Below are 12,409 nucleotides of genomic sequence, written 5' to 3'. Positions count from 1 at the left end.
CCCCTGCATCGGCAGGCGGATGCGCAACCACTGCGCCACCAGGGAAGCCCCCCTGAACTGTCCACTTTTAAATGGATGAACTGTATGGTATAGGAATTATGTCTCAATGAAACTGTTAAAAAAAAAAAAAAGTAGAGTCATATATTTGGTCCATTTCATAATTCCTTAATGGAAAATCTATTTTAATATGATACGTTTTACCCAGGTAAAGGGGCTTAATCCCTTGATTACCTGTTTGTAATACACAGTTAAAGGAAGTTCCTTAGAGAAAAATCAATGATCATTTTAGTACTCAAGTTCACGGAAGCAAAAATCCCTCACTAAACGAACAGGAAGAGACTTCTGTAAACTTATAAACGTACATGAAACTCCATGCCATTAAAAGTCATAATCAATTCCTATTTTTTCTTTTTTTTTTTTTTTTTTGCGGTACGCAGGCCTCCCTCCGCTGCGGCCTCTCCCGTCGCGGAGCACAGGCTCCGGACGCGCAGGCTCAGCGGCCAATGGCTCGCGGGCCCAGCCGCTCCGCGGCACGTGGGATCCTCCCGGACCGGGCCGCGAACCCGGCTCCCCTGCATCGGCAGGCGGACGCGCAACCACTGCGCCACCAGGGAAGCCCCAATTCCTATTTTTAACACGCTCTTGCTAAGAGCCGAGAGAATAACGAACATGGAAGTGGAAAGCGCACTGGTAATACCTGGGTCTTTGCAACCACGCCTGCCCAAATTGGTAAACAGTCAAGACTGTAAAATAAGACTAGGGGAACTGAGATGAAATTCAGGGGAAGGGGGACTCTGATACTTTAAAAGCATGTTTTAAAGACCTTGTTAATTTAGAAACATAAATGTGGTGAGTACATAAAGTTACTGATCTTTGGTGAACATCATGAGTTTTATTACCAATTACGGCAAAATGTTTAATAAAACTGGTGAATAAGCTTATGCATTTTAAAATTGTGTTACCTGTAGAGTTCCAAGTTGCTGAACCTTAAGGAATCTAGGTTGTCATATTGTTCTTAATTTTTATGATCTTAATATTGTCTAGTATTCATCAAGAGAAGGAACTGGGGCAGGGGAGAAAGGAAGAAGGAAAACTTTAGCTTACGTAACTTGCCCTCATCTGTCAAATCTAAGCTATGGCTAAAATCCAGTTGTTCATTCTTACCCTTTGTTTTGATCATCTTCATAGACGTCTACGTTTGGCTCAGACTAAATTGTTCGTCTTTCACAGACCGTCTTAAAAAATTAGAAGGGCCTTTCCATTTCATACTTGGGGTTCCAGGTGGGAACCCTTCACGGCATCCGTCCTACCCTTGACTAGGCGGCTTGTGACCTGACTTGAACAGTTAATGGAGCACGAATGAGATCACAATGCAGGGCGCTTCACTTCTACGTACTATGAACTATCAGAATTTTCCTTCTCCCACAAAATCTCACCCGCCTCCTTGTAATTCTAGACATTCTTCTTATTTTGGCCTCCGGAGCAACACAGGATAAGCCTCCATTTCAGTTGACAGTGTTGTTAAGTACTTGCAAACTGAAAAATTTCCCTGTTTAAGTTGTTTCCACCGGGCCAGATCCCTGGGGTCCTTCAAGTATCCATCTTCATCACCCTGTGTCCAGGCGTACGACCCATTCAGTTCCTCATGATGCATGCGAATTTGCCAGTGGGCCTGTATAAACTGGATTTCGTTTCTGTTAAAAGACTATTTTTTTTCTGGTCTAATTTCTTCTGGGCTTGATCTCATGTGTTTTGTTGCTGCTTTTTGTTGTTGTTGTTTTCGTTTTGTTTTTTTCAGAATAGAAAAAAATTCTGACCTTCCACCAAAGCTGTTTCTTCTTTTTTTAAATTTTTTTTTTTAAGAAGATGTTGGGGGTAGGAGTTTATTAATTAATTTATTTATTTTTGCTGTGTTGGGTCTTCGTTTCTGCGCGAGGGCTTTCTGTAGTTGCGGCGAGCGGGGGCCACTCTTCATCGCAGTGCGCGGGCCTCTCACTGTCGCGGCCTCTCTCGTTGCGGAGCACAGGCTCCAGTCGCACAGGCTCAGTAGTTGTGGCTCGCGGGCCTAGCTGCTCCGCGGCATGTGGGATCTTCCCAGACCAGGGTCCGAACCCGTGTCCCCTGCACTAGCAGGCAAATTCTCAACCACTGTGCCACCAGGGAAGCCCCTTTTTTAAAATTTTTTATTGAAGTATAGTTGTAGAGTTGATTTACAATGTTTCAGGTGTACAGCAAAGTGATTCAGTCATATATATATATATATATATATATATATATGACTTTTCGGATGCTTTTCTATTATAGGTTACTACAAGATACTGAATATAATTCCCTGTGTTACAGGTCCTTGTTGTTTATCTATTTTATATATAGTAGTGTGTATCTGTTAATCCCAAACTCCTAACTTATCCACCCCCAGCCCCTGCTTTCCCCTTTGGTAACCATAAGTTTGTTTTCTATGTCTGTGAGTCTGTTTTGTAAATAAGTTCATTTGTATCAGTGTTTAGATGCCACATATAAGTGATAAATGATATTTGTCTTTCTCTGTCTGACTTCACTTAGTATGATAATCTCTAGGTCCATGCATGTTACTGCAAATAGCATTATTTCACTCTTTTTCATGGCTGAGTAACAGTCCATTGTATATATGTACTGCATCTTCTTTATCCATTCCTCTGTCAACGGACATTTAGGTCACTTCCGTGTCTTGGCTACTGTAAATACTGCTGCTATGAACACCGGGGGGCCGGTATCTTTTTGAATGAGAGTTTTCCTCTTTCCTGGGTATATGCCCAGGAGTGGGATTGCTGGAAAAGCTCTTTCCTCTGAAGTAAGGGTTGCACAGCTCATCTGGGATGAAGGCAGCCTGTGAGCTGGCACTCCCCTGCGTTAGCGTTACATTTGGTAGAAACAAAGTTCGGGTAACGTTCCCATCATTTCACGGGCGATAGGCATGGTGGGCTGGCGGCTGACGCATGTGCGTCTCACCCACTGAACACATGAATTCACCAAACCTGTGAGTACCTACTTGGGTAAGAAGAGAGACGTTTCTCTGCACTGTTTGCCCGGTGTGCAGCCCAGTTGGGAGCCGAAAGATACCAAGTGTAAATGCCTTTCCTAGCACTGGAAAGCGTCAGGGGCTGGAAGCAGTGGGAGGGGGTGGACAGAGAAGAAATGGGCAAATGAGAGGAACCCACCACCCGTGGAGAAGGTGAAAGGTGGGAGAGAGGTGAGGTGAGGCTGGCTCTAGGACCCCTCTCTCATCCTCTGCACCAGCCTCCAGTGAAAACCTGAGGATACCTAAAGTGAAAGGAGGGAACTCGTGGAAAGGTGAGGTCTAACCATGCAACAAGAGAGGTCCTTTGAGGTTGATTCCTGGAAGAGACAGAAAGGTGCACAGAGGAGAGCAGAGCTGGAGGTTAGTAAAGGGGCCTCCGCCAAGAAAGTCAGGTCACTTAACACTTATACGCCCTGTACACTTGTCAACCATCTGGAAGCCTCACCTTTAGGGAGGGCAGCTAAAAGCTGAGCATCGATTCCTCTTTTGCGGTTAGCAAGCGGTTCTTTGTCTTCAAGCAAGAACTCTTTCTGAAAGCTAAAAATAATTCCGTTAAGAAAATGTTTAAAGACAGTTTAAACCCTGGTATCTGATATGAACCAAAACGGTGCAGAACATAAAAATTATGCTACTGTTATACACAGTGACACGTGTGTGTGTAGGTCACGAGTGAAAAGTTTTATTTGGGGGAGTTAACTGGTAGCTTTTTTCAGTTATTTACGGTTTTGTTGAGATGATTTTTGGGTGCAGCTAAGTAATGACATCCGCATAGGCGGGGGCGTGGCCTAGGGGGGTGACAACATGGCCGCGCTGGGAGCCCGACGCCTTGGCTCTCAGACCCACAACCCCTCCGAGAGGCACCGGGAGCCGGGCAAGCCTGGGTTCGCTCACTCAGCCTCTCCGTGCTACAGCCTTGCTCAGAACATCAGTAACTTGTCTCGGTGAGCTACGTGCTTTCCTCTGGGTTGAAGTCAAAGTAACAAATGCCTTCAAACAAACAAGAAATCAAAGCATGGTGAAGAGGTCTGAAAGGTTCATGAAAACGTGCCTGGGAGAAACAAGCAACGAAAAGGGGAGACGAAGAAAGGAACGGAGCGCTTGCTTCGCACTTGCCTTCTGCAGGAAGCTATCCCGGGTAGTGGTAGCTTCACGAGACCCTCTGGGGCGCGAGCTCCCCGGCGCCGGGCCGTGCGGGCTCATAGCCGCTTCCTCCCCCGCGCACCCTGCCCGCCGCCCGCCAAGCAGCTGTTTGGCAGCATTTGCTGCCGCTCTTCCGGCTCCGCCGCGGCTCACTGCCCTACGCGCGCGGGCACACCCGCTGGGGGTGAGGGGTGCCAGCCAGTCCCAACACCCCCGGAACGACCGGCAGCCTCGGCGTCCAGATCAGGATACCGTCCGAGGCTTTGCCCGCGCGGCAAGAGCGGTACACGAGGCGCACATCCCGGCCCTGCTCCTACCCTGTGTGCCGCCGCCCCAGCACGCAGCACCCACAAGTTCAAGGTCTCCGTGGGGACGTGCCTGGAGTCCGGCGAGACAGAGCTGCTGCCCCGCAGGAAGAAACGAACCCAGGGAAGCAGGAAACTCATCTTCCCCGGCGACACGATCACCTCCGGAGACGGCAAGAGGCCTGCAGACGCACCCAGGGCGAAGCTGACCCTCCCTGTTGATGGTCCTCTGTCTGCGCCAGGGGTGCGCGTCCAACAGAGGCCCGGGGGGAGACAGAGGACGTGCCGTGCGCGCCACGTTAGGGGACGCGTGGATTACCTACATCCCATACGTAAACTAAATTAAATGTCCAGCACCGCCTGCACGTTCCAAAATACGGCCATCCCATCTTCCCAGAGCCAAGCTCATCTCAAATCTTAGTTATGGCTTATAAATGTGGAATGGGGATGGAGGACGAGTGCCGCGTTCTCATCACTCACGAAAGAGTCTTGAGAACGAGTAGCGTTTGTAAATCGCCCTCCAGTTGGCCTGAAGGTCCCTAAGACACCTGCTTAGGTCAGAAACTCGGAATTAGCCGACTTCTCAAGAGTGAATCGTAATGCAGTGACAGCTCTTCTCAGTGTTTTTTCGGAGGTACGATGTAGTCTAAACCTAAAAATTTAAACAACTGCAGAAAGGTACCCTACTTAAGGAATGGCACGCTATTTTAACTGACTATTTAGCTGCTTGAAATATCCGGATAAAGTCCTGTACTGTCTTTGGGAAATGAAAATCTCAGGAAAAAAATCCTGTACTCCAATGAAATGATGCAGCCCCTGAAATATTCAGCTCCTCTGGCCACTGACCTTGGGGTACAAATATATTATCTCATATTTTCAAAAATAAGCATCTGTGTTTCTATTTTTCCCCTTTCAGCTGCCCATCAAAAAGCTCAATGAAGAAGACTAAGAAACTACCCCCTCGTTAAACATTTTGCTGAACTTTTACAGAGTGGGGTTCACAAGCCATCACCCTACACCCCTGGCTTCACACGCACTTACTTCCTTGAAACAAACTACAAATGTGTTTGTGCCGATGGGAAGGACAGCCTCTTACAGGTGGTCAGAAACCAATGGAAAACCGGAGCACATTAGGAAAATCTCCCCGGCCTCTTCCCGCGGTTCACCGTAAACGCTGTTTCCGCCTGAATTCTCACCTCTCCTGCTTCCTTCCATCCTGGCTGAGTCCTACTCCTGGTCTGGGCTCAGTTTAAGGTTGTTTCCTTAAGAAAGAACCCTCTGACCCAGTGTCTGTCCCACCAGAACCGAATCTAAATTATGCACCTCTGTTATTTCCTTTCATGTTATCCTGTTTTCCTATTTACAGAACATATTACAAGTGTCTCATTTTAAATTATTGATTTTTAAGAATATTTTTTAAAAATCAATAAATGTATAGGGAATGAATGAAGGAATGGCTCCAGTAAAATATTTCAAAAGTCTAGTACGACTCACTCTGAAGTGTTTTATGTATACATTTTATACACTGTTGATGTGATGGGGCAAAGAGCATTAGAAATACTGAGACTAATTAGAAGGGCATGTATTCAATAACGTCATCATAAGCTTGCTTTCTCCCTCCTCCCTTCCTTCCTTTCTTCCTCTCCTTCTTTCTTCTTTAGAATAACATATAATTGGGAAAACATCCCTCCTCATTACCTTTGCCCACCTGGCATGCATGTATGAAAATATGTGTATGTTTGCCTGCTTATGAAGTATTCCATTTTTCAAGTCTCCATCTTCGAGCTAAACTTTTCGTATTGGAATCCACACGGTCACCTTCACGTTTTGTTCTCTGCTTCTACTGCCTCTCTCTCCTATTTTCACCAAATGGCTGCTAACTTCTGAGGAGGCAGATGAGCAGGTCGAAAGAATAAGGAGGATGGGTCGGAACCCATGACCCTGACTTAAGATTGTCACAGAGCTGTGACTGACACAAGATCCCCCAAATCAACGTGAAGCCAGGTTTTGAAAAAGGTCACGTCTCTGCCCTGGACTTTCGACGCCCGAGGGTACCAGGCAGCAGTGAAAATGCAGGCGAGACACGCTGGTAAAGAAGTCTGGCCTCTTCGTGAATGAGTAACCCCTTCTGATCATGACGGCTGGTGAGAAACTTACAAAGGCCGCCCCTACCCCAAAGCCCTAACAGCACGTCCTCTCGCTTTTCTGAATCACAGGCACCCAGAGCAGCATCACTGGTGCGGCCCATCCTCAGCTCACACGACTGGTGACTCCAAACCTCAGCTTCGGATGCTGGGTTGCATTCTTCCTCATTGTCACCCACTCGGGGACCAGGGGTCTCTGCCTGGACAACCTCTGTGGGTCTCGGTGGGTTGCCACAGCTCCAGGTGGGATCCTCTACTTCGGCATGAAACTCTCTCTCCATACATAATGAAGACACGCTACAGTCTTCATTTTTTGGAACTATAATTTAAAAAGCTTCTGATATGAAGCAACACCTTTAATATGTCTTATCTACCTTCATCTCCTCTGAAATGGAGCTCACTCTTCATGACTGATTTTTTTCATGCTTCTAGCTCTTTCCTTCTGCTTCAGTAATCTAAAAAGAGCTTGCCCTTCGCTTCCGTGATAATTTTTTTTTAGTGTGTCCCATTAACCTACTTCAATGCTCAGCAATAGCCACAAGGGGAAATTTTATTAAAGTGAGAGCAGGATATTCTGCTGTTATTACCTTCTATCTTTTACACAATGTGGGATGTAGTATTACAATAACTGTTCAGTATCCACACAGTGAAGGGCTCCCCGACATCTGCTCACTCTTCTATTGAAGTTCAAGTTACAAGACAGGGGAGATGAAAGCCTTTACCTCACATTTTCACCTCTGGTGTCTGGGAGCCTAGATTTCTTTGAAGGAGGCAGGTTCTTGTATTTCCAGCCCATTTTACACTTAGGAGCATAGCACGGGGGCCACTGCTTTAATAGGTACACGTGAAATAACACCGTTTTAGAGCGGCTGTGTCCTCTGAGTCCCGCTCCACTGAAGTGACGGACCTGCACTCATGGTTTACACTCTTCCTCCCAACTCCCTTCCTGCTCTTCCATTCTCTTAGTCTCTTACTAGGTCTATTACAGCTAAACCAACCTGCTAGGGACGTATCGGGAACGAAGCTGCTGCGGTCTGATTGTCTGTGTTCCCCCAGATCCATAGGTTGAAATCCCGACACCCAAAGGTGATGATATTAGGAGGTGGGGCCTTTGGAAGGTGATCAGGTCATGACGGTGGAGCCCTCATGAATGAGATTAGTGCCCTTATAAAAAGAAACCCAGGGGCTTCCCTGGTGGCGCAGCGGTTGCGCATCCGCCTGCCGATGCAAGGGACGCGGGTTCGTGCCCCGGTCCGGGAGGATCCCACGTGCCGCGGAGCGAGCGGCTGGGCCCGTGAGCCGTGGCCGCTGGGCCTGCGCGTCCGGAGCCTGTGCTCCGCAACGGGAGAGGCCACAGCAGAGGGAGGCCCGCGTACCGCCAAAAAAAAAAAAAAAAAAAAAAAAAAAAGAAACCCAGAGAGCTCCCTGGCCCATTCCTCTAAGAGCAGAGATAAGAAACCAGCAGTGGGCCACCCGGAAGAGGACCCTCACCCCACCACGGTGCACCCTGATGTTGGACTTGCAGCCTCTGGGTGTGAGAAATAAATTTCTATTGTTTATCAGCCACCCAGTCACTGGTAGCCTGAACGAACTAAGACATAAGCCTGAGCTTCTATTAAAAAGATGGCGAAGACCAGAAATACGGGAGATTGTGTCAAGCACTAGAAGAGTGAGATTTTGAGTCCAGTAAGACAAACTAACTGATAACTCTGCCTCCTCACCTGACACTAAGATGTGCGTGCAATTCATCAAAGCTTTACCCCATCCAGTGCGTTCACAAGGTCAATGCTAACACTTTCAAATGCAGAGCCAGGCTCAGCCTGGCAAGGACAGCGGTGACACAACTGTTTATCCCAATGCTACGGAAATACAAACTTTTTAAGTAAGGAAACGATGTCTTAACGTAATACGTTAGGAACAAGAGCATGCGAGTGGAATGAGGGGTAGATCTGGGTTGGGTCCTTCTAGCATAATAAAGTGTATGTTGAAAGCCACACCTGGCTGTGTAGAAGATAATTATTTTGTGCCTCTACTTGAAAATCTCAAAACCTGTTAGGGACAGCGATGTACTAGGAGGCATCTGAGATACAGCTGCCTTGTTTGGTACAAACTTTAATTTTTGTATTATCTCATATCAGTTATGATGTACTGCGTCAGGTAAATCAAATTAGCACATCAGGTAAATCAAATTAGCACCCATAATATCCTGCAGTCAATGGAATTGAAGTGCAGAAAGGTTAAGAGACCAGGCGGCAAGAACTCACCTGGACAGGGGAGTGGGTGGAGGGAGGGAAGTAAGGGGAGAAGAAAGGGCAGAAGGAAGGGAGAGAGGGAGGAGGAGCAGGCTAGATCCTTTCTTAAAAAACGGAGAGCTCCCTTACTCGAGGGATAGATTGCAAAAAGGACATCCCCTGCTCAGAGGCAGGTATGAGACAGAAAAGATAATATAGCCCTTGACAAGTTTGTAATTATAGAGATACCAATAGCCAGTTCTGCAAATAGGTCCCATAAAAAGCATTAAATACAAAAAGAATCTTTGCTAGCTGAGTGTACTAAGTCAGCTCGCTTCGCATGTTTTAACAAGTCAAACTCTGGGGAAAAAACATTTTTTTTCAAACATGTAAAACTCATGAATTAGGAATGTAGGAGAATAATTTCAAAAGCTCTTACAAATCTTCAAAACTTAAGATTCCTTGAGCAAAGACTACTTTACCTTGGAACTATTCTTTGACGCGGGAATCCAGCAAGGCTTAAGTTTTTCTTGTTCAAATCTAAGGGGAAAGAAATAATATAAGATTGAAATACCCACACAGTCAGTTAAAACCAAAAAAAAAAAAAAAAACTCCAATGGGAAGAAAAATTCTTCAGCCTCCCTTTGAGAGCATTTAAGAAAAAGGAAACCATGAACCAGAAATATGAATACAAAAAGGACACCTTTATGAGTCAAATTCTACCACATGCATTTTACTTAGGCAAGTTTTTTGGGTATGGGTTTTGGTTAATAGTAGCCAAGATACTCCATGGGTTAAAAAAAAAAAAAATTCTGACATAGTTCAATGCTATCATTTAAATTCTCTATGGCTACAAGAGTAACTCAAAGCAATTAAATACTGAAAAACATGGCTATTATCCTCAGGGGGGGAAAAAAAAAAAAAGGAGCGAAAAAAATTAAACAATTTTGGTCCAGGTAACCAGGAAAGTTGAAAGTCATCACTGCCTGATATATTTGAGATGCTTGTAAAGAACGCAGGGTGGGGGGCAGGCACACTTCAGCTGTGTTTCTATTGCCTTCGTTAAGATCTAAATAATAACGATACATCGAATTCGCCACTTATTTATTTTTGAAGACAAGACATATATTATGTAAAGACAGCTGGTAACAATCCCATCCAGCAAAAACACACATCGAGTGAGTCAGTTAATGAAAACCAGGCAGAGACAAATTTATAGCCAGCTTTGGGTAAGTAATCTGTTTTACAGGTTTTGGCATATAGCAACCGTCTGTCCACCCAGAAAACCACAACTAGACCACTTACAGAAATTCCTTCCCCCGTGGAAATTCCTTTCACTGTTTAATATCTGGGGGCAGAAGCTTGAGGAATAGGAGGTACAAGATATACCAGATGCCGACATGTCATTAGTCATTAAAATACATCCTGAATCCCGGAATTTGGAAATTCCGACCAACTAGAGAAATACAATAAAATGAAATGTATATTGCCAGTTAAACATCTAGGCTTTTCTGCTAATTACACAAATATCTTTGTGACATGTTTAGAAAAAGAGAACTCAGTTCGATAAAGCTATCAAAGCACAGGGAGATCAGCTTGGTGCTTTGTGTCCACCTAGAGGGGTGGAAATAGGGAGGGTGGGAGGGAGGTTCAAGAGGGAGGGGATATGGGGATATATGCGTGCATATGGCCGATTCACTTTGGTGTACAACAGAAACTAACACAGCATTGTAAAGCAATTATACGCCAATAAAGATGTAAAAAAAAAAAAAAAAAGCTATCAAATATTGTAGAAGAAAATTCCTGAATCTGATGCCTCAATTGTTCAAATCACTTCCTAATAGTGCATTTGGGCTAGAAAATACTTTTATAGACAATGGCTGAATTTCCAATGTGTCATTCAAGATAACCTAAGCATTTCCTTCTGGTTCAATCAGTGAACTGAATCTGAGATGTCACTTCAGTAGTTCCATTGTAAGCACATCTTTTCCTCTGGGCTCAAAAGGAAGACACTAAAAAGACAACATTTTGTTCCAAACAGTCTCCCAGGAAGATTTCATAAAAAGACAAACACCACTGCCTACTGGAAATAATTTAGTAGATATAACATTTGGTTTAGAAAAATATTTTAGCTAAAGTACAGCACATCCAGAACTTAATCCAAAGTTTGGGCTTTCCAAATTAATATGCAGTGTTTCCTCCATAAAGGCTTTAGTGGTTTAGCCATATCTCTAACTTACAACAGAAAAAAAACAAGTCATGTTTCTCAGCAATCACAAGATAAGCTAACTTAGAAAGTCAATGAGACATTTAAGGTATCCTTTGAGAAAACCACAGAACCGTGTAACAGGGGCATCCAAGATAAGACGGAGGATGCAAGACATTCCCGATGTTATAAAAGAGACACTTGAGTGAATTTTGCATTTCTCTCGCCTTACCTTGTTTCTCAGAGAACTTGAAAGCTCCCAAGTAGCTAGAAATCCCTGGGCTTCTGAACATGGTTGCACACAGAAAGTTCAGGGACAGAGCCTGCTCTACAGCTAATTCTCAACCAGCCACAGCCTGCGGCCTGTCTGAGCAAAACTAGGTTGAGCTTTTCACAGCGCAGGGCTAGAGCAATCAGGCACTGATGTCCTTGAGAGTATAGTAAATGCAAAGCGAGAGAGTGCAGGCTAGAAGAGCTCAAACGCCTGTAATCAGATTACAAGCAGAAATTAGGCCTGTGGATGCTGAAATAGACTGGATTCCAGGGATGGGACATTTATGAGGTTACTACTTCAAAGCCATGGCCGAATCGCAGCTTCTGCTTAGGAGACAATGCTGTAACCTAAGTACCATCGGGAGAGTCAGGACAACTCCTCCCTGCCTTAAAAATAAACAAACAAATAAAAACAAAACCATACAAAGACTCTCAATGCACTGGGAAGAAGGGAGGACTCCTAACTATTCCCAGGCCGCTCCGAGCCTGGCTTTGGCTAAGTTCAATGAAATACTTTATCGAACAGGGAGCCAAAATCCCATAGTTAAGAGTTAAGATTATGAACAACATATGAGTGAAACTGTGGGAAAAGAAAAGACAGATATTACTAGAGGTTCAAAAATTTTAATTTGAGACAGAAGCTCTTAAGTATTGCTTATTCCACTGACCCTGTTTATTTTTTTAAAAAATATTTTTAAATAAATAAATTTATTTATTTATTTATTATTTATTTTTGGCTGCGTTGGGTCTTCGTTGCTGCGCGCGGGCTTTCTCTAGTTGCGGCGAGCGGGGGCTACTCTTCGTTGCGGTGCGTGGGCTTCTCATTGCGGTGGCTTCTCTTGTTGCAGAGCACGGGCTCTAGGCGCGCAGGCTTCAGTAGTTGTGCCTCGCAGGCTCAGTAGTTGTGGCGCGCGGGCTCCAGTAGTTGTGGTGCGCAGGCTCAGTAGTTGTGGCTCATGGGCTCAGTAGTTGTGGCTCGTGGGCTCTAGAGCTCAGGCTCAGTAGTTGTGGCACGCAGGCTTCAGTAGTTGTGGCTCGCAGGCTCAGTAGTT

General features: G+C 45.1%; 1 protein-coding gene across 14 annotated transcripts in view; it reads right to left on the bottom strand.

Moving 5' to 3' along the window:
- Positions 1-12,409, bottom strand: part of SVIL (supervillin) — a 242,629-nt gene that overhangs the window by 92,466 nt on the left and 137,754 nt on the right. For 8 of the 14 annotated variants that reach the window (XM_028495935.1, XM_028495940.1, XM_028495936.1 and 5 more), the window contains exons 1-3: positions 10,184-10,295; positions 9,361-9,418; positions 3,504-3,595 (exon numbers count right to left, since the gene is read on the bottom strand). In XM_028495935.1, coding sequence (XP_028351736.1) covers positions 3,504-3,595; positions 9,361-9,418; positions 10,184-10,292 — 259 coding nt within the window. In that variant the 5' untranslated portion in view covers positions 10,293-10,295. Of the gene's footprint in view, positions 1-3,028; positions 3,258-3,503; positions 3,596-9,360; positions 9,419-10,183; positions 10,296-12,409 lie in introns of those variants that run through there. The other 6 variants (XM_055087714.1, XM_028495943.2, XM_055087713.1 and 3 more) reach the window with 3 other exon arrangements.

The sequence above is a fragment of the Physeter macrocephalus genome, chromosome 11, assembly GCF_002837175.3.
Source record: "Physeter macrocephalus isolate SW-GA chromosome 11, ASM283717v5, whole genome shotgun sequence".
In the NCBI taxonomy this organism is placed as follows: Eukaryota; Metazoa; Chordata; class Mammalia; order Artiodactyla; family Physeteridae; genus Physeter; species Physeter macrocephalus.
The sequence above is the reverse complement of the archived record's forward strand: the minus strand, read 5'-3'. Positions and strand labels throughout refer to the sequence as shown.